This window comes from Aplidium turbinatum, chromosome 5 (genome assembly GCF_918807975.1).
Source record: "Aplidium turbinatum chromosome 5, kaAplTurb1.1, whole genome shotgun sequence".
Lineage (NCBI taxonomy): Eukaryota > Metazoa > Chordata > Ascidiacea > Aplousobranchia > Polyclinidae > Aplidium > Aplidium turbinatum.
The window spans coordinates 17,574,591-17,596,617 of NC_137476.1; the positions used below are offsets into that span (position 1 = coordinate 17,574,591).

The 22,027-nt window shown below is 38.7% G+C and overlaps 1 protein-coding gene across 1 annotated transcript in view; it reads right to left on the minus strand.

Moving 5' to 3' along the window:
* Nucleotides 1-7,510: 7,510 nt before the first annotated feature.
* Nucleotides 7,511-22,027, minus strand: part of LOC145770729 (phosducin-like protein) — a 35,032-nt gene continuing 20,515 nt past the window's right edge. Inside the window, exon 3 of the mRNA XM_082582428.1 lies at nucleotides 7,511-8,141. Within this exon, the coding sequence (XP_082438554.1) occupies nucleotides 7,872-8,141 (270 nt within the window). The 3' untranslated portion in view covers nucleotides 7,511-7,871. The remainder of the gene's footprint in view (nucleotides 8,142-22,027) is intronic.

Here is a 22,027-nt window from a genome sequence, read left to right on the forward strand (position 1 = left end):
AGATAAAATAATAGTGGCAGGAGAAGTAGCGGTATGCACGTTACCGGTACCTTAGTAAGAGTAGCATGCTAAGCGGGGCCAATGGGGGTGCAACCCAAAACGTTTAAGAACCTCTGGTGACTGGTGTATATCAACTTCTTGGAGTGATAAATTTTTTTCAAGGTACTGGCAAATACACGAGTGAAGCAGATCAACAATTAAACATGCACATTTGTTTTGCAGCAATATGAAACTGTTTTGCCATGCTAGATAGGTAGCCTTGTGACTACCTAATCTAACACCTTCAAATCGGTTGTGTCTGATGCAGATTGTTACCTGAAACACCTTCTGTTAATTTATTTTGGTGTACAACAGAAGAGCATGTCATGCTATTGAAGTAAATGCCTTGCGAACAGTGTCATTCAATTTTAGTGGTATTTGCTATGTTTTGAGAAGAGCGCTGGAGTTGTAAGTGGAGAGTTCTAGAAAAACAAGGAAGACCCAAGAAAACGTGGAAAATGCAAGTTGAGGAGGAAAGCAGCATGGTGGGCAAGAAAGGACGCATTAGACAGTTCGATGTGGAGGCAGGGTTGCGGCAATTGGTGGTGAATCCGGCCACCCTCGGTAGTGAGAACATCACCAGATTAAAACTGGACTAATACCGTAAGTAGGCTACTCCTACTAATTGCTGTTCCTCATGGGTGCCATGAAAATCAGAAATATTGAAAGACCGAGTGCCACCTCTAAATGTCATTTTTTGCTTTAAAATTTTCGCAAGATAAATTTTGTGTAAAAAATAATCAAATTCGATGGTATATATTTAGCTAAATCGAAGACAAAAGAATTTTAACCCCTTGTTTCGCATCACCTTAATATATATATCTTTTCAGAATCTGGCTATCCTGGCAGGACGACAGCCGCATCTCCTGTGACTCCAGCTTATATAATTATTTCAAAAAGATTTATTTTGAATATAGCTTGACTAGTTGACACTTGGCTGCGTCATTGGTGATAAAACCTACGTTAGTGAAAGATTTTTAGCTCAGCTACTGCTATAGGCTGCGTAGTGGGTAACAGTTGAAGACCAATTCATCTTGCATAGTATGTTTTAAAACTCTAATAAAATCATCATCGACCAATAAACATATTAAATTGAGACTGCAGTCCTTCCATTACAAATGATCATGAGCCGCCACTGTTAACGATAAAATATAATTCAATTCAAACAAAATGCTCTTACAAGTAGTTCAAACAAGAGAATTGAAGTATTTTGGACATACAATACGACAAAACTCTCTATAAGATCATTAAATTTTTCCTAAATGATAATAATGTGACAAAGTACATTAACAGTTAAATAGAGTGGCGACATAGTGAAAACAACTACCTGGCATGTACCTAAGTGACTGTGTGTGTCTGAACGTTGTAGACTTTACTTACTATCAAGTTTGAGTTAGAGTGAATAGTCATATCCACACAGCATAATCGATGGCAACAAGAGTGCTTGTTTCAGTGGAAAGTAAATACTAAATAGTTTCGGTAATGGGGTATGCATATACTTGACATGCCATGTTTGTTTACCTTAGTGTGTGAAATGAAAATACAATGTTTTATTCTATTAAAATTGCCTTCATGATAAAAAAGCTTTTATGACATTAAAGTGAAAATCTTAAAACAAATTTTTCAAGTGAATAGAACTAATTGTTTATGTGCTGCACATGTAAACGTTAAAAACCAGCATGTAAACCGCATAATGCGCTTGTAGACACACATCTCTCTATGAAAAACGCCAATCAATTAACCGATGCATTCCACCCTACACTCAATAGAGTGCTTACTAATTTAAAGTGCAAACACCATTTCAATGTAAAAAAATATTGTTTTACTACATGAACTAGTCTGCACAGGTTTTTCAACTTATTTCATGCAATACAAAAAAATCAACCAAAGATAAGATTATGTATATTGTATAATTGTATATACAGCCAGGGCTGCGATTTTTGCCTTTTTCGGTGACGAGGTCACTCGACACGTGCCGTCACTATTCGACAAACGCCGTGCTTTACAGAAAAACAACAAAAAACGAAAAAAGGAAAAAAAACTGAGAGAGGACTAAACGTCGTCAGGTCGAGGAACAATCGGGGGGGGGGGGGGGTGCATCACGTGATGCAATCATAAAAGTGCTGACTTACGTAAACTCGCCAGGTACTTCAAAGCAAGATCTAAAAGCGACGCTTCACACGAAAAACTCCCAAGGCGTCAGCGCCGCCATTTTGAACACTGCGGGAGAATGCTTTGATTGAAGTTCCAACCCCTGGCATCAAACATTTCGCAACACACGTTTTGTGCTATTCGACACAACGGGTTTCTTTTATAGATGAAATAACCTAGGCTATGTTGAGTTGTCAACGTCTACGCCAGTTTGTATTTCGCCGTTTGAGCCAATTAACAATATTGCTCTGGTAAAATGACTGTTGGACACTTGCTATGAAAGTTTTTCACATGTAGAAAACAGCCAAGTTTCCGACCAGATGTTCAGAAATACAGATGAAAAAAGCTGCTATTTTTATGGAAAGGAGTTCTCTTCCAGAACATTTTGTACACTGCGGGAAAATGCTTTGATCGAAGTTCTAACGCTTGCCATCAAACATTTTGCCACACACGTTTCGTGCTATTCGACACAACGGGTTTCTTTTATAGATAAAATAACCGAAGTAGGCTACTTTTAGTTGTCAATGTGTTTGCAAGTCTGTATTTATGTTTGACTTCTGCACTTGTTGTTCCAAGATTGCAGAAATGTTTTGCAATGTGAATAAAGAATAGTAGACAAACACGGTTGCAACTGGACTTTCTTCCACTAAAAAAGTTTCTGTGATTACGTAATGGGCGATTTTGCACATTCACAAAAGCACACAACCCAGCTAGCAAAACCCGTCGTTTTTACATTGATTCAGCGTCTACAGATGTTGAATCACAATGCATGACATGTATAAACAAGTTTGTTGGCTGGGAAGTCTGGAAATGCGCCTACCAGGCGAGATGCCATCCTTTGAAAGATTTAACAATGATGGATTTATGTAGCCAGTGCATGATGACGAAAACAAATTTAAGTATTCCTTTCCGTTATATAACTTAAAGCAGGTGATTGATCAATAATCGCAGAAGCACACAATAAAAGAACACAAGAAAGCCTACTTATTACGCAAGTTTTTTACATCAAGAAAATAGCCTAGTTTCCGACCAGATGTTCAGAATTAGAAACACAGATAAGAAAGGTCGCTATATATAAGAGTTCGCTTCTAGAAGAATAGTAGGTAGTCACTGGGAGTGGACAAGGCAAGGTAATATGCAAGTTGTAAGAACAGCATAGCTTTGCCCAACTACAGATAAAATAGTCTTCAGTTAGTCAGTATCCTACAATGACTAAAAAACGAAAGAATCCTCCGACAACACGGATGGCAAAAGCTTCGGTCGGTCTTACCGAGAAACGGTTAAGGTTCAACAAACAGCGAGTGAAGTGCGGGATCTGTTCGAAGGAGCTATCGAGAGAAGCATTGCCACGTCACTTTGGAACTTATCATTCAGGTAAACTTCCGGCTAATAGCGTTTAGTAGCCTAACGTCGCAAAGCATTCTCAACTTTGAACATGTTTAATATAATAGTGGTAAGCAAAAGCATGCTTAGTAAAATACGCCTACTACGTTTTCACTTTTCAACAATAAAATTTTATAGATAAACCCGTTCAAGTGCATAAGGAACACGCATCGATACATTCTTTTCTCGACGAGACAGTGATAACGTTTCTGAGTTTGCCCAAGCACAGTTTGCCGAAGCGAGACCAAAGAGATGCCAAAGGAAAAATTCTCTTATCACGCAGTAATTCGCGGCCAAACGCTTATAATCTGACTTTGTGACGTCATACCACTATTCGACAAACAAACGCCGAATTTTTGGTCGCTCGACAAGAAAGAAAAAATCGCAGCCCTGTATACAGCTACCGCAAAATGACTTCGGACATTTCTAAATTTTCAAGAAAAACAAGCATTTTGTATACAATAAAATTTTTTAATAAAAACTATCGACCTTTCTTAATAATTTGTCATAATGCATTATTATAACCTTCTTCACATTTTTCACAATCTTCGCATTGTTAGTCACAATGCTTATTGTTAGTGGTATGATCTGATGTAAAACGCACAGCTACAAACCTGGCGTAAATTTTGGTAAAAAGGTCCGAAGTCATTTTGCGGTAGCTGTATAATACTATATCAACATAAATCTCACAAGAATAAACACATTGTTTTTTTTTCTTCTTTTATTTATACGAGACATGATGGTGATTTGATTTCAGGGCAAATAATGGGAAGCCAGGTTAGTGTAGGTTCGTTCAGTGCTGCTATATAATACCAACCCATAATATACATTTGGTATTTTGTAAATTGTTTATAATTGTAGTAAATAATTCAAGAGCAAAATGGTCAACGGTTTGTTCCTCTATGCCACATTTGCAGGCTAATGAGGAAGCAAAACCCTATTTGTGCATATTGGCATGGAAACAGCCAACTCCCAGCTCAAATGTTATACAGCTACATTCTTTTTATCTACAATAACTATTCCACAATCACTGTAATACAACATCAACACTACATAAAAGGTGTACTGTACATTTATAGATGTGCTCACAGGCGTCGATTTTTTTCTGATATTAGCTAATTCCAATGGCCAAAAATTCCCCACTAATGTATGAAATCGCCCCTTCCCTCAACATTACTACCCTGTCCTGATCCACTACAAATGATCCCAATAAATTCTCTAAATAAACAGAAGCCGTTGTTGGATTTTCAAGAAATCATCGTCTAGGTTTCATCATTGTCTTTTAATGCGCTGTAACAAATCACTCTGACCTGTTTAACACAATATCTTGTGACGTTTTTTGGCCAGTTGACCTGCGGACAGGGAGGGGGTCGGTTCGACAATAGCACTTTGAGCTCGTGTAACTCAAAAACTATGCAAGATAGATCAGTCAAATTTTCACATGGTGCAGATATAATTTATCTGACAACACAGCAGTTTCAGTGACAGTTTCACAACATCTTCAGCCCGCCTAATGGAGTGGAAGGTCAGCGACTCAGCGTGTCTTGGATGATGAAACCAAAAACTGGCTGCTTTCTAGCAGCCTTCCAGTGTAGTCTGAGAACACCGGGAATCTGGGGTGGTAAAAGGATAGACCCTCGGCCCAAGATGCTCATAGACGATGATGAGCTTACTATGTTGCTGTTTTCTAAAATAGGTCAGCAGATGTCCAAGGTTCTAGTCAAACAAACCATGGGTAATTGGGTATGATAAGATTAGCTATCGTTAATCGGGGGTCCACATCTTTTAGGCGCAGACAGTTAGGCGCTGGTCGAATAGGCGCACACACTGACGGCGTCCGGTTATTTAGATGCGGAGCACTGTGGCGCTCGTTCATTTAGGTGCTATTCCTAGTAAAGTCTGCAGATTGTATCAGCTTGGTAGGTAGGGCAATGCTTTTCATACAAAATGTTATATTGAACAGAAAAATATGTTGTTTTGTTAATGCGCGTGTGGAGATGAGGTGCGAGACAACGCTCTACTACTCTTGATATTAGCACACTTCCACAGGACATTTGCTTTGCATCGTGAACACAGGTTACAGCCAGATGGAATGTTATTTGATCTGTTATCTTTCGCAATTACTTCTACTCGGGATGGATTGGTCGTGTGGCAACTTCGTATGAGACAACGCTCTCCTACATGAATACATTTCTATAGGGCATATGAACCCTGGCTACAAGTTGCAAGCATAATGACCAGTGCGACGTTGCTCGTTGTTAAACCTAGTCAGGGTTTTGACGGAAAACTAAGTTACTCTTCACTCAAGCCTACCACCTGCTTGAATAATGAATATAGGCTACGGTATATTTTTTGACTGATGTTTAGTGTACCGGTAGTTATTATTTGACTCACTAAAAGTGAACTCAGTCATGTTTGGAAACTTGAATAATTTATTGATAAAGCTTTCGCCGACGCAAACCTGGACGAACAACAAATAAATGCCGAACACGCGCATTAAAATACAATATATTTTTCTGTTCAATATAACATTTTGTGTGATAAGCATTGTCGGTTTTAAGCAGCTTCACGCACGGAAGCCATGACATATTTTTCTGTTCAATACAACATTTTGTGTGAAAAGCATTGCCCTACCTGCCAAGCTGATACAATCTGCAGACTTTACTAGGAATAGCACCTAAATGAATGGGCGCCACAGTGCTCCGCACCTAAATATCCAGACGCCACAGTGTGCGCACCTATTTGACCGGCGCCTAAAAGACAGTTCTACTTAGAATCGCATTTTGCGTACTTGTCATAAATAACAATCTACACACAAAAGTTCACCCACAAACCTCAACAAACCATATATTGCTGGAAAAAGGAGGAAACAAGCTATCCAAAAATATTAACTTTGTTAGGCTGGGGCAATCCATTAAGGATTTATACCATTTTGATGTACATAAAATCGACCGATTGTCTCCATTGCAGCCCTAAAAACTCGAAAATGGCTAGAGGTAGGGACTTCAAACTGCATGGTGATCTGGTAGGGTATCCTAGCCATCAATTGATAGGGTATCCTAGCCATCAATTTCTTTTAACTCTTTTATTTTTTAAATATAAAAAATTTCATAATTGCTATGCATCGAGAGCAAATTTGACTTCAGGATTTGGTAATAAAATATTTATTACTCTGAATATTCAAACAAAACTCAATCATTATGTCCGTAAGGGCCTACTGTACATCTATTAAAAATTTTAGCCAATTCTGACAAGTAGTTTTCTAGAAGAAACATTTTTAGTGCACAAAAACATGACTTTGAGTAAATCGCATTTGAAAAATAGAATTAGGTAAATTTATGCCTTTCACTTTAAATGTGATTTGTATTCTTTGTATTCTCAATAAACTTGGTTAACCTTTTGAAAAGGTGGTGATATTTAGCTTATTCATTATTAGATTTTACAAGGGAAAATACAAAACATCTTGCAACTAACATTCTCACAAAAATGCAAATTTTTATTCACATTTTAAACTGAGGTGCGTTCAGAAAACCTTCCGTTTGAAGCCTAATGAGGGCAAATAGGTAAAAACTGACTGCATATTCGGAATCTACGATAAATTTCTAATATATCAATAAAATAAAATAAATATGAAATTTTTTTTTTCTAAGTAGAACTGCCCCCTTAAACGCACAGCCAGGAGTTGAAGTATGGGTACTTAATTTTCCATTTCTTCAATCGGTCGCTTCACCATAATATGAGCTACAGTATATCAAGACACACTTTTTTCGTTTTTTTTAAACACTTTTTTGCTTTTGGAACTGTATTTGTTGTGTGTTATTGTAAAGCACTGACGCTACTCAATTTAGCTAAATTGTGAGACTACATATTTATTATTGCCGAAAGTCGTAACAGACATTTCAAATAAGCTTACGCCTCGACATTAAATATACGAGCTAAAATTGACTAAAAATGATCTGACTTGCCAGTTTGCTAAAACGTTTGGCAAAGCCTACATTTTGGAATTTGAACAGGGCCAAAACTATCCCACCCCCTCTCTATTTCAGACCTGAGGAGGCACCACCTCCTGTCCCACATAATCTACTCCTATGGACATGCTATATAAAAACTTTTCAACAAAACAGTTTCTATGAATAATGAGCATAGCGGTATTATAAAGAAGGACAATGTCTGGCAAGATGTGTTTTTGTGCCTATTGCAAACATAAATTCAAAGCGTCAAACTTGAATCACCAGCACATTCCACAAACAATATAACATAGGAATTGCATCACGTGCCATAACAGTGGACAGGATTTTTCAGTCATCATCACTACTACTTATTTCATTACCACCATTAGCAGCATCTCGACCTGGTAACACACCATAACTTTTTAAGTACTCTTCAACATCACTGGCAAAAAAATCTTCTCCAAGAGCATCTGAGACATGTACAAAACTTCCCAATAAAGTATTGTTTTTGTAAGCAAGAACAGCTGGTAGTCCATTGTTCAAAAAGTTTTCGGAGAGTCTAGCTTCGGAAGCCTTGATTTGACAAAATTTTACCGACCGATATTCTTTAGCTAGAACCTAAAAACAAAGGTAAATTGGTAATCGATTACCGGTCTGCTACTAATTGGAGAATCTGATTTAGAAATGTCAATTCAAAGATACCCCAATTTGTAGACAGCTCTTCTCAGAGATTTTAAAATCTCGAAAAGATAGACATGTGTTTATTCAAAGAAAATAGCTTATCATAGAAGAAAATTAAATACAGTCTCAGCGAAAATCTCACAACCAAAATCTTACTGGTAACGAAAAGAAAACAATTGTCAAACAGCATTTGATGATCATAATCAACAAAGTTAAAATGTAGTGGCAGTTTAGATTAAACTTGGGTTTTAGCGATACATGACCTGGCAAAACCGTAGTGATTTAAGACATGTAGGATGTAGCCTATGCAAAGATCAAATTCCAAATTGCACATCCATACTTGTTACACATGAATCATTATCAGTTGACACATCAGTGGCAAAGTTGGCAATTGGATCCTTAAAACATAATAAATTAACTTTATTGACTTGTGTAAGCCAACTACTTTTCTTGGTCAGGTGTATGAAATCGCCCCTTCCTTCAACACTACTACCCTGTCCTGATCCACCACAAACGATCCCAACAAATTCTCTAAATAAACAGAAGTCGTTGTTGGATTTTCAAGAAATCATCGTCTAGGTTTCATCATTGTCTTTTAATGCGCTGTAACAAATCACTCTGACCTGTTTAACACAATATCTTGTGACGTTTTTTGGCCAGTTGACCTGCGGACAGGGAGGGGGTCAGTTCGACAATAGCACTTTGAGCTTGTGTAACTCAAAAACTACGCAAGATAGATCAGTCAAATTTTCACAGGGTGCAGATATAATTTATCTGACAACACAGCAGTTTCAGTGACAGTTTCACAACATCTTCAGCCCGCCTAATGGAGTGGAAGGTCTGCGTGTCTTGGATGATGAAACCAAAAACTGGTCGCTTTCTAGCAGCCTTCCAGTGTAGTCTGAGAACACCGGGAATCTGGGGTGGTAAAAGGATAGATTCTCGGCCCAACATGTTCATAGACGATGATGAGCTTACTATGTTGCTGTTTTCTACAATAGGTCAGCAGATGTACAAGGTTCTAGTCAAACAAACCATGGGTAATTGGGTATGATAATGATAAGATAACGTTAATCGGATTGGTAGGGAATTAGCATCAAGTCGTCTAGTGGTGAGATGTCCTGGCGATAGGTCGGCCGTAGTCAGTTGTCCAGCAATATTAAGAGCATATATAAGACGAGTTTGCTTTCTGTCTTTAAAAAGCATTGTTGAAACATACACACAAAGCGTTCATTCATCATTTTCTCACATTCTTGAACTATTCCTCTGGTTCCGCTGAATGGAAAGGGGCCCACAACAGGGCAGTTCTACTTAGAATCGCATTTTTTGTACTTGTCATAAATAACAATCTACACACAAAAGTTCACCCACAAACCTCAACAAACCATATATTGCTGGAAAAAGGAGGAAACAAGCTATCCAAAAATATTAACTTTGTTAGGCTGGGGCAATCCATTAAGGGTTTATACCATTTTGAATTTGTACATAAAATCGACCGATTGTCTCCATTGCAGCCCTAAAAACTCGAAAATGGCTAGAGGTAGGGACTTCAAACTGCATGGTGATCTGGTAGGGTATCCTAGCCATCAATTGATATAGGGTATCCTAGCCATCAATTTCTTTTAACTCTTTTATTTTTTTAAATATAAAAAATTTCATAATTGCTATGCATCGAGAGCAAATTTGACTTCAGGATTTGGTAATAAAATATTTATTACTCTGAATATTCAAACAAAACTCAATCATTATGTCCGTAAGGGCCTACTGTACATCTATTAAAAATTTTAGCCAATTCTGACAAGTAGTTTTCTAGAAGAAACATTTTTAGTGAACAAAAACATGACTTTGAATAAATCGCATTTGAAAAATAGAATTAGGTAAATTTATGCCTTTCACTTTAAATGTGATTTGTATTCTTTGTATTCTCAATAAACTTGGTTAACCTTTTGAAAAGGTGGTGATATTTAGCTTATTCATTATTAGATTTTGTAAGGGAAAATACAAAACATCTTGCAACTAATATTCTAACAAAAATGCAAATTTTTATTCACATTTTAAACTGAGGTGCGTTCAGAAAACCTTCCGTTTGAAGCCTAATGAGGGCAAATAGGTAAAAACTGACTGCAGGCCTCGAAATTCGTTTTTGTTGACGGTGGACAAACGTGTCCGGTCTGAGCAGCTATCTCGGCGGACAAATTAAGTCTCATGGCGGACACACCAGTTTTAGTCGATCGTCATGCTTAATCACTTTATCTTGATAATTTTTCGCTATTTGAGAACTATAGCTACGGTTTATAAGGCTTTTTAAAAATTCAGCAAAGTCACTCTGAAAGGCTTTCATCAGACCAACGACGTGCGCTTGAAGTCAAAGCGCCGTGTAGCTGCTTACGCCGCATAACTGAATAACTTCCACCGAACGAGGCCGTGCGGCTTCTTACGTCACAATGCTCTGGGCACAAATTGGAAAATTTCTACGCTAATGCTACTTATTTTCTGCTGTGCAAAGTTTCACTAGGCTTTTTTCTTCAAGTTTATTTTTGAGTGTCATGTGAGCAAAAGTCGATTTTCCCTGGGCCTTTTCTTTCTTACTGTAATACAATACCAAAACTTAACAAATTTTGCTGCATCTTGCTGTACTAGCCTACTCGTATAACCTAATTTTGTAACCAACCTTGCCTTATCAATATAACACGGAGATCAAAGCCAGACATTGTGACGTAAGACTTGAACTAAGTTGCGCGTGATTAGTGTAGAAGTACCGTACTCCCATCGATTCTTAGCAAAGAAATCACCTTTGTTACGCTGATTCAATGTCATCAGTCGTTGAAGCAACAGAAAAATCGAAAGTTTTTTTGATTGAATGGAAGATAAGAGATGCAGTATTCACATTTTCTAGATGCGCAGGAAATTATATTCTCGCAACAATTGTTTGGGCTATGCAATGACGATTTGTATCGCTAGTTTCTGTGTTATTTCTCGGTGGACAAATATGACCGATCTAGATGGTACTTCCCGCGGACATCACCTGCTGTGACGGCAGACATGTCCGCCGTGAATTTCGAGGCCTGTGACTGCATATTCGGAATCGACCGTGGTCGGTCGGCCGTGGTCAGTTGTCCCTAGACAGCTCGACTGGGACAGGATGTCCTGTTGCCCTTCCTCCAAACGTTTATAGCAGCACTAGAGTGCTTCAAAAAAATACAAGTTTCTCGGAATCTTCCTCCACAAGGCTTAAAATGTGCCATTTCCTAATAGAAGTGCCCTTGCAAAAAATTAGAGTGATTGGAGAACATTTGAAAGTCAATCAGATTTTCACTTTTTTACCACATTCTGCCTATGTTAAACCCCATCACACACAGGCCGACATTGTGTGCAAGACTTACAGAAGGAGGAATGTCTCCTTTTATCTCGAAAACCACAGCAGAGAATGAGCTAGACTTATATATGATGCAGAATTAAACTTAGTATGTATGTAAACAGCATTTATTAACTTAACACCCAACCAAGCAAAAGTCTTATTTCCATACTATATTATCGGCAACTACCATTATTATTGAAAAATGTTCACTCGAAACCGGCAGTAGTCTCATCAGTCATCACCAATTATTTTTATAGGTTAAATAAGTTTAAACATAATACAATTTTTTTACTTATCACAAAGAGACATCCATCAATATCACGATAAATGAATTAAAATACAATGTTAGCGTCAAGGACTGTGATGTTAAATCAGATATGACATTCGGCCATTGTTTTCATCACAGTCTCATTTCAGGCTTTGTTGAGAATGAGGGTTGCTTTGGTTGGCACCAGAAACCTTTTTCTGTGGGTGCTTAGCCTACCAATTGCAGTAGGTACTGTTCAGAGTCTCATCTTTGGTTAGAGCTGAATTGTAGGACTGAATTAGTGCAATTCCTCGCTCGGCTGTGTCATTAACCACTTTCAGGAGACTGACACCGGCTTTAAATTTATGGTATGCTGGCCTGATGCCCAGAGGTATGGGCATGGGGGAATTGGCAAGGAATGCTCCTGCTTCTTTGTTACCATTTGTGCACAGCAGATCAAAAAGCTTTAGTCACCGACTTTTTATAAATGACTATTGGAGATTGATGGTCGAATCCTGTCCCATCCAACCGCTTCAGAATTTTTGGATGTGGTAGTTGTGCCAAGTTTGTCACCATTGCTGTTTTCGTTATCATCAACACAATCATCAAACAGCGCAAGATGCTCAGAAAAATACCACAAGTGACGATGGAGGGCCTTCAGAGCTGTTTTTTGATATGACATATTGGGTAGTGGTGAAAGAGGTCGAGAACTTTCAAGTCGTTGTTGGGAGCTCTTGTAGCTAATGGAGCCTCGTGCCAGTACCTTGCATTAACAAGAGCCACAAAGAGACAAAACTGGGATAAACCAGTGATCTCTTTAATGGTAAGTTTGAACTGGTCCCGGAACAAAATTATCTTTAGGGAGTAGATGGCCTTTGCCATCAACCTTGCACTGTGCATTACAAGTTTTGCCTTTGAATATCTTTGAACAGAAAAATATTGAAAAATAAGGTGTTTTATGCATCATGTGGTAAAAAAGTGAAAATCTGATTGACCTTTAAACGACCTCCAATAAGTCTAATTTTTTGCAAGGGCACTTCTATGGGCAAATGGCACATTTTAAGCCTTGTGGAGAAAGATTCTGAGAAATTTGTGTTTTTTTGAACCACTCTAAGCAGCACTCTTATGAATTCTACTGATGCCAGCATAAGTATCACCAGGGCTGGAAAAAATGCTTGGCTTCCCAGGAATCTGTTTTTTGTGAAAAAATTTCCCGTGGTTTACAATCATGATAATGACGTCATAATTACACATTTACACGTTTTCTGGCGAAAAACCCCACGCAAAAATATATTATAGACGGCCATCTGTAGCTTCATAGTTCCAATAAACAGTCTTGGTATCATATTTTATTCGTAAGCAGGCATGACGCACTGTTTGTTCCTGATGTGCCCACTTTGATCGGAATAAATTGGAACAACAATAGGCTTAATAAATTAGATGCCGTATGCTTACAAATTAGATCCACTGACTCACTGACCACCGTGTGAATGTCATGAAACAATACGCCATCACGAGCTGCTTGTTACGTACTTGACAAGTTGACAATAACAACACTTCATGCTCAAATGGGTTGATAGTTTGTATGCTATGTGCCAATGTGCAATGTGCATGAATAGCATAACCAATTAGGAAAAATGATATAGGCATTAGGCATATAGCACAAAAAACGGCCAAGCGGATGAACAAATCAATGCACAACAAGTTTTGCTGACAAACACAAGAAAATTACTACACATAGCGAAAATTACTACTATAACTTACAAAATAACCAGTCCGCTACACGGAGAATAACGAAACGCCATTAACTTGACAACATAATCAAAATTACGACGCTAAAACAGCTGTTTTTTTTAAATCAAAGAAACCGCAAGCAAGTTTCGTCCATCGAAATTACTACAAATAATACAATACACTACTGGGACATAAAAGATAGTGACGATTTCTCGTTGTTTAGTCTATCTACCACAGCAGACACTTTGTACATTTTCGAGCGAACGTCACTGGTAATAAAATGCCATGGTTTTCCTTTAAAATGTAGATCAAGAGCCTATTTCACGATGCTATTACACTTGCTTATGTGTGGCCCATTCCAGTGAATGAGCAGCTCATCGCTAATGTCTTTAATATCTTTTTTATTTGTGATTGTTTCGCTTCCAATAACTCGACGTCACTGTCTTCGACTTCTTTACTACTAGCAATAACACTTGTTTTCTGTCGGCTGCATAGCCGAGTGGTGAGAGCCCTGGAACGGCAATCGAAAGGTCGTCGGTTCGACACCGCTCAAGAGCATGTGGCTGTGTCTTTGGAAGGACACTTAAAGGCATGCCTGAAGGTGGACAAGAAGATTGGCTTCCTTGCCTTCCCGTCCACTTAATCTAAATCTTCAACTACCGGGTGTAAGCCTGGATACGACAAACAAAAACAAGGTTTTTTTGATGTTGTCCTTGATTGTTCTCCTCGTCTTGGGGATGTGGTCTTTTCCAAGGGGATGAGGAAAACATTTCCGTTAGACTTATTTGACCATATTCTGCAATATGAAAACCTCGATGTTGCTGACAGGTATGTTCGCTAAGCCTGTCCCTTCGCATAGACACTCTGCAATAGCCACACCTAATCGGAAGCTTTGATTTAAACGTTGGCGTAGCTGCCATTATTTTATCACCAAGAATTACTGAAAATACACGCTGAACTGAATATAGGGCTAACTTGAGTGATGCAAATAGTAATAATAACGCCAACACGGGCAGTCGAATAGCCGCTTAGCATCGGCAAGCGTTAATAGACGCGGGCGCGTTTTGCTTGCGTCACCGGGCAAGCGTCTATACACGCAAATTTTTGTTGCTTAACTTTGGAACAACGTTTACGGTTGTATACAGGTACAGCTTGTATCGCTTCGGTGAATTCCCTAAAGCTTTTGTTATCTATCAGCAATAGTTTGGGTTCAATAAATCATCGTTATGGTTTTGCTTCGTAAGGAAAAAGCTGGAGTGTTTACAAGCAGGTTTGAGAAATTTAGTTCAAACTGGCTGTTCAATGAGTCTTTCCACGTTGATTCAAGGCCTGGACACGTTGAATTCATATTACAGCCAAAACGCCAATGGCATGGCACCATGACGTAAGCGAAAACGCCGACCCTAAGTGGATAGAAGGGAAAAACTTCCCGCTGAGAAATTAAATTAACACTTTCACTGCGAAGGCTAATCCGCTAAAAGCATCCATTGACTGCTGAATTTTTTCCCGTTGTACAAACACCAGCATATTTTGATGAACGCAAAATAGCAGACTTAGGCCTACCATTGCTATACTGGAATTTACAATTATGACATCACAATACCAAACTTTATTTCGTTAATAACGTTTCTTGTAAATACGCATTTGCCACGCTCGTATGAAGACGTTAGTAACGTGATTTTTATGATAAAAATTTTCCGCAAAGCGCCAAATTTTCCGGGAATGTCATTCCCGGATTCCCCATTTTTTCCAGCCCTGAGTATCACCTACCATAGTACCAAGGCAACTATATTCTCCTCAGCTCCCATGCACTGAACAACTGCAGTGATGCTTTTGCTTAGGATGCACCAGAAACATCTCCGAGATTTGACACACCCAGGTGTGTTTCTTCTTCATATTTTGGTGCCGCAAACACTGATACTATCAAAGTTTCTGATGCCTGACCTGGCTGCAAACCCAGCATATTTTTCAAGAGTGTGCCACCCAATGAACATAATGCTTCAGTACTAGCTCTCAAAAGTGATTTATGAGGTAGGCTTAAGTGACACCCTAAACTGATTCTCTTCTTGTGGTCGGTTTTTTAAATTAAAGTTTGTCATGGTTTGCACCACCAACCTTCAATACAGCAGCGACGATGGCAGTGGTTTGACTGTTTGACATGGAAAGATGATCAATTGTGGTGAAAATATTTTAATTGGTGATAATTGCTTTTGGAAAAGCCAATACAATTGTTTCTGAACTAATTGATGGCCTGCATTCTGCAACATACTCATCTCAATGGTCAAATCTTTATTTTCTCTCACGAAAAACTCAACAACTCATATTCTTCAATTGGCCTATGTTACTATGCACCAAGCAGGTCTCGAAATTCGTGTTTGTTGACGGCGGACACACGTGTCCGATGTGAGCAGCTAACTCAGCGAACAAATTAAGTCTCACGGCGGACACACCAGTTTTGGCGTTAATCGTCATGCTAATCACTTTATCTTGATAGCCATTTGAGAACTATAGCTACGGTTTAGAAGGCTTTTCAAAATTTCTGCCAAGTCACTCTGAAAGGCATTCATCAGACCAACGACATGCGCTTGAAGAGTCAAAGCGTCATGTAGCTGCTTAATACGCCGCATAACTGATTAACTACCACGGAACAGGTCGCGTGGCTTCTTGCGTCACAATGCTCTGGGCACGAGTCGAAAAGCTTCCACACTAACGCTACTATTTTCTGCTGTGCAAAGTGTTACTAAACCTTGCCTTATCAATATTACTCGGAGATCAAAGCCAGACATTGTGACGTAAGACTTTAACGTGATTAGTGTGGAAGTACCGGTAGTCCAGTACCCCATAGATTCTTAGCGAAGAATTCACCTTTGTTATGCTGATTCAATGTCATCAATCGTTGAAGCAAGGTGAAAATTCAACGTTTTCCTGCTTGAACAGAAGCTAAGGGATACATTATTCACATTTTCTAGATGCGCGCTACAATGCGCAGGAAATTATATTCTCGCAACAATTGTCTGTGTTATGCAATGACGATTTGTATCGCTAGTTCCTGTGTTATTTCTCGGGGGACAAATATGACCGATCTAGATGGCACTTCCGCGGACATCACATGCTGTGACGGCGGACATGTCCGCCGTGAATGTCGAGGCCTAACCAAGTATCAAAGGTCACCTGATCACACCTCCCCAGAGATCAATATCAACGAAAAACCTCTAAGTGAACAGGACATGTCGTGCGAATGAATCCAATGAGCCTTCCTCGAATAATGCTTTATGGTGAACTACAGGGAAATGACTCCCACCCAGGAAAACCAAAAATGAAATAAAAAGATCAGCTGAAAGTCTCCCTTGAACATTCAAACATTCATCTGGATTTTTGTTAACAACTTGCTAGTGACAGATGACTCTGGAGAAAAAGAACTAGGGAAGGCACAGAAATTTTCAAAAAAAAATAAAAAAATAGGATACAAAATCCCAAGAAAAACGAAACACTAGAAAAGCTAAAACAACCCCATCCCCCACCCTTCATTGTGACTTTTGCCCATGTTTTTTTTCCATCATAGACTGGGCACCAAAGCCACAAATAACATCACCATCTAAAGCCAAATGCAATTTGAAGATAAAACCAATGCTTTGACACGAGCTGGAGTCGACGATACGATGTTTCATGGTCACAAATTCTTAGTATGACACATTTATCTAGTTGTGGCTTTATAATGTTAACGTCTGTACAAGTTGTGGTTATTGTTGTTGATTGTAGTTCAGCAGTTTAATGCTGTACATGGAAAAGTCTCTGTCCATTTTGTTTACTAAAGTTAGTTAGTAGCCTACACAATTTTTCATTGTTTGTTCCCCATATTGCGACGATCGGATTCCAGCAAACATCGATCCAATTTGATGGTAACTTTTCACACATACTTATTTTGAACATTGACTGCCACAAGGTTTCCTTTTCGAAGGTTGCTCCGCATGATATCGCACCACGTTTTCTTTGGCCATCTACATGGAGTACACACCTCCACTTCTAGTACCGTAACTGAATCTGCACTGCAAGACCTCTTCTACTTGTTAGATGCAGGTTAGATGTCAAGCCTTCTTGTCAGTTCTTCAATATGCCAGTCGCTTTGTGCATATCGAGTTCCACCTCACTATAATGTTATCATTTTGGCTCAAATGCTTGATGTCCTCTGCAGTGACAGGCCACACCTTACTGGTGCAAACAACTAGGCTACGCTTCTGACACAGTTGCAGTAGTACACCTGCCATTGAATTAGGAAGCGAATACTTGTGCTCGCCAGAATGGAAAGGATCTCTCGAAAATTCTTCCATGAGCACAACATTTTAGCTGTGCTGGCCTCCCTGCATCCGCCTGACTGACTAATCATGCCTCCAACATAGCAGAAGGCATCAACACATTTATACTGGTCTTCAACCAAGTTCAACTGCGTTATGGCTTCTTTTAAAAGTGGGGTCTCACCAGGGTCTGCTACTATTCGGAGAGTCCGAGAACGTCTGCAGACATTGAATCAATGTAAAAATTACGAATTTTGCCGTCTGGGAAGGCACTCAAAGGTAAACTCTGGATGAATGCAAGAATGCAAACGAAACGATATTGTGGAATAAAATACAAAATTCTCTAAATAAACAGAATACTCGGACATACATCTCTCTGTAATCATTTTTAATGTAAAAATTCCTTTTTGTGGTCCCTTTGTCTGGCACAAATAAAAACTGTGCTGTTGAAATTTCCGATTATAGTTTTGGTCTCAATCTCATCGATTCGGAGTAAGATGTTTGTTAGGTGATTCACAAGACTAATTGTTCTGTGAAGTGAGCATTCTGTTGCTCCGGTTTTCTTTGGTAAAGTTATGAATATGGAACGTACCATATCACTAGGGTCTTTCCGGTGTCATAAATATGATTTAAGATCTCAGTGGTTAGGTCTAAACCCCACTCATCTAGTGCTTTGATAATTCCAACTATAAAAGAAACGATATTGTGGAATATCCTAGTATGCGTATCCTAGTCAGCTAAAGTTCTCTTTTCTACACGATTTCAACGTTTAGCGACATTAAAACGATGTAGAAACGGCAATTTCTGCTGGTTGGGATAACTAGGCTACGGTATTTCAACGTTTAGCGACGTTAAAACGATAGGCCACACATTTGGTTATCTGTTACTACAATGTAAAAATGAACTGTTAGGCTAACTGGGTTCTTGGAACAAATTTTTACTGGTCGGGATAACTAGGCTACGGTACCCGATAATTTCCTTTCAATCTAAGCTGTAGGCCACACATTTGTTGATCCAAACTAATCATTTTAACTATTCAAAAGTACTAACTTATACACATAAACATGATTTTTTTTGTAACATGTTCTTTTTTGTATTTTCCCTTTATATCTTGAATTTTTCTGAAGGTGTTGCGGCCGTGTCAAATTTCTTTCAACTCAATCACTTACTTCGGTCACAAGCACGTTTTAACGTTCGCGTTTTGTCGCTTCTACCTTTTTCTCTACCTTTGCTATGTTGACGTGTATTGTTTTTGATATGATGGTCACAAATAAAAACAACTGAACTGACATGACGAATTTTCATTTAATGGTTCAAACATTTTATTTCTATTTTCTCTGCACGATTTCAATGTTGAATAGGGTGGCCAAAAAAAAAAAAATCGAAATTTTTTATTTTTGTTCGCACACCCTCTCATTTGAGGAGGATTAATAAAAAAATGACACTGTGAAAATTTGAAGTCAATCCGACAAGAGGAAGTACTCTCCCACCGGCCTATAAATTTGCTTTCTTTGGCATAATTCGTCAATATTCCTTGAATAAGTGACGTAATTCTTTTCTGATTTATCTACATTGCAGTTGCAGCATTTTTATGTTAACCATTGTTTCACTCTGAATTAATGATACAATAAGTGTTTCCACATGCAGAAAAACATGAATAATACACAAAATAGATCACATTAAAAAGCGTTTGGTATGAAATTAAATGCACTAAACTTTAGTATAAACCGCATAAAAGTAGGCTACGTTCACCAATCACGATCACAACGCTTCACGTGACAACACATTGCCCAGAAAATGCAAAAGAAATGTTTGTAAAGAGTCAAGCCGTTGACTTTATTTAGTGGTGCTGTTGGCATGTTGGCTTTTACTTGCACTTGATGGAAGCAGCTTTCTGTGGTGCTCGACCACCTGATAGAGGATCTGGCGCTGTTGTTCATTTTTTGTAAGGACTTCATTGAAGTTAGTAGCTAATTTGACTGCCCGCTCTGCACAATCATTGACGACTTTGAGATCAACTTTGCATGCTTCTTTGTAATCTTCACGATCACGCCATGTGTCGACAGAAGCAGTTAGAAATTCTTTTGACAAATGAAGTAACTCGAAAAGGTTAAGTGAACGCTGGGTTACAAATTGTGCCATCGAGAGACGTTGAAACTTGACAATTTTGTTTGGGGCAACTCGACGAACATCTTCGGGAAATGGGTCTTTCTTAAGAGCATTAACGATTGCCTTTTTTTCATCATCTGTGATGTTATCACTGAATAAAGGCAATGCAGCAAGATCCTCACTGATGTACCACAAATGCAACCTCAACTTTTTTTCTGCCACTTTAGAAATTTCATTATTAACTTCTTTATATTCCTCTGTGAGCTGTAGCATTGCTAGGTCATTTGTAGGGGCAGATATTGATAAAGGTGCTGCAAACCAAAAAGTGGCATAGATGGTGGTTATAAACAGGCAAATTCTCTGCAGTGATCCAATCTCTCGTTTGCTCATGTTGAATTGATGGCGAAATCCAAAGATTTTAAGGCAGTATATGCCTTTTGCCATCCACCTCGCCCGGTGATAGGCACCAGGAGCATAAAATTTATTTTCTAAATCCGCTTTAGCTCCTAACAGTTGAAGAACAAGTTGTGCAAACTCTCTATAGTCTTCACGAGGTTGCAAATTCATCAAGTGTTGGTGAATATCATTGATAACAATTTTACGACGAGACTGAAGCCAAGCTTTCTCCGGCTTGTTCAAACATCTTGCACCAATGCCATCGGTATCAATGCAGTCGAAGTTTGACTTATCTATGGAGTCCCATTGAGCCTTAAAACGGCTGAACAGGTCTATTTCTGGCCCTCTTGAAGGAAAAAAAGTTATCAAACACTGCAGAAGCACATATTTCAAACATATGATGTCGGCATGCAAGAAATAGCAGCCTTCGATTAAACGGAATGGCCCGTTTCAGCGAGTCCGATTGGGCTAATCCGATTCGGCTAGTCCGATTTGGCGAGTTCCCTATTCGGCGAGAGCACTTTTTGGCGAGTGCCCTATTCGGCGACTTTTTGAAATTTTATTTTTGAAAGGGAATTATCGGGTACAGTAGCTTAACTGTTTTCACATCGTTTTAACGTCGCTGAACGTGCAGAAAGGAATAAAAATAAAATGTTTGAACTATTAAATTAAAATTCGTCATGTCAGTTCAGTTGTTTTTATTTCTGAACATCATATCAAAAACAATACACGTCAACATAGCAAAGGTAGAAGCGACAAAACGCGAACGTTAAAACGTGCTTGAATTCGTCATGTCAGTTCAGTTGTTTTTAAAGTAGAAGTGACAAAACACGAACGTTAAAACGTGCTTGTGACCGAAGTAAGTTATTGACTTGAAAGAAATTTGACACGGTCGCAACACCTTCAGAAAAATTTAAGATGTGAAGGGAAAATAAAAAAAAGAACATGTTACAAAAAAAAATCATGTTTATATCTATAAGTTAGTACTTTTGAATAGATAAAATGATTAGTTTGGATCAACAAATGTGTGGCCTACAGCATGGATTGAAAGGAAATTATCGGGTATCGTAGCCTAGTTATCCCAACCAGCAAAAATTTGTTCCATAAACCCAGTTGGCATAACAGTTCATTTTTACGTTGTAGTAACAGAATGAAAAAGCTAACCAAATGTGTGGCCTATCGTTTTAACGTCGCTAAACGTTGAAATCGTGTAGAAAAGAGAACTTTGATGACTAGGATACGTTGCAAGCCTTAAGGCAGCCGGCCATCGCCGCCAAGTAGTGCTTGAAGGACCGCCTGTGCTACTTCTTCCGTCGGCAAAGTTTGGCCGCCGGTTTCTTCTAGCCAATTATTTAATTTTGCAATAGAATGATCGTGGATTAAATGTCGAAAATATGTAGTATCAAAGAGTGACGCAGAATTAGGTCAGCGCATCATAGTCACTCAAGCCTTAAAGCAGCCGGCGGCCATAGCCGCTAAGTAGTGCTTGAATGACCGCCGGTGCTACCTCCTCCGTCGGCCAAGTTTGGCCGCCGTTTCTTCTAGCCAATTATTTAATTTCGCAATAGAATGATCGTTGATTAAATGTCGAAAATATGTAGTATCAAAGAGTGACGCAGAATTGTATGTTGTATGGAATATATGTTGCTGTTGTATGGAATATATCCAGCTGCGATCACCAGCGCTG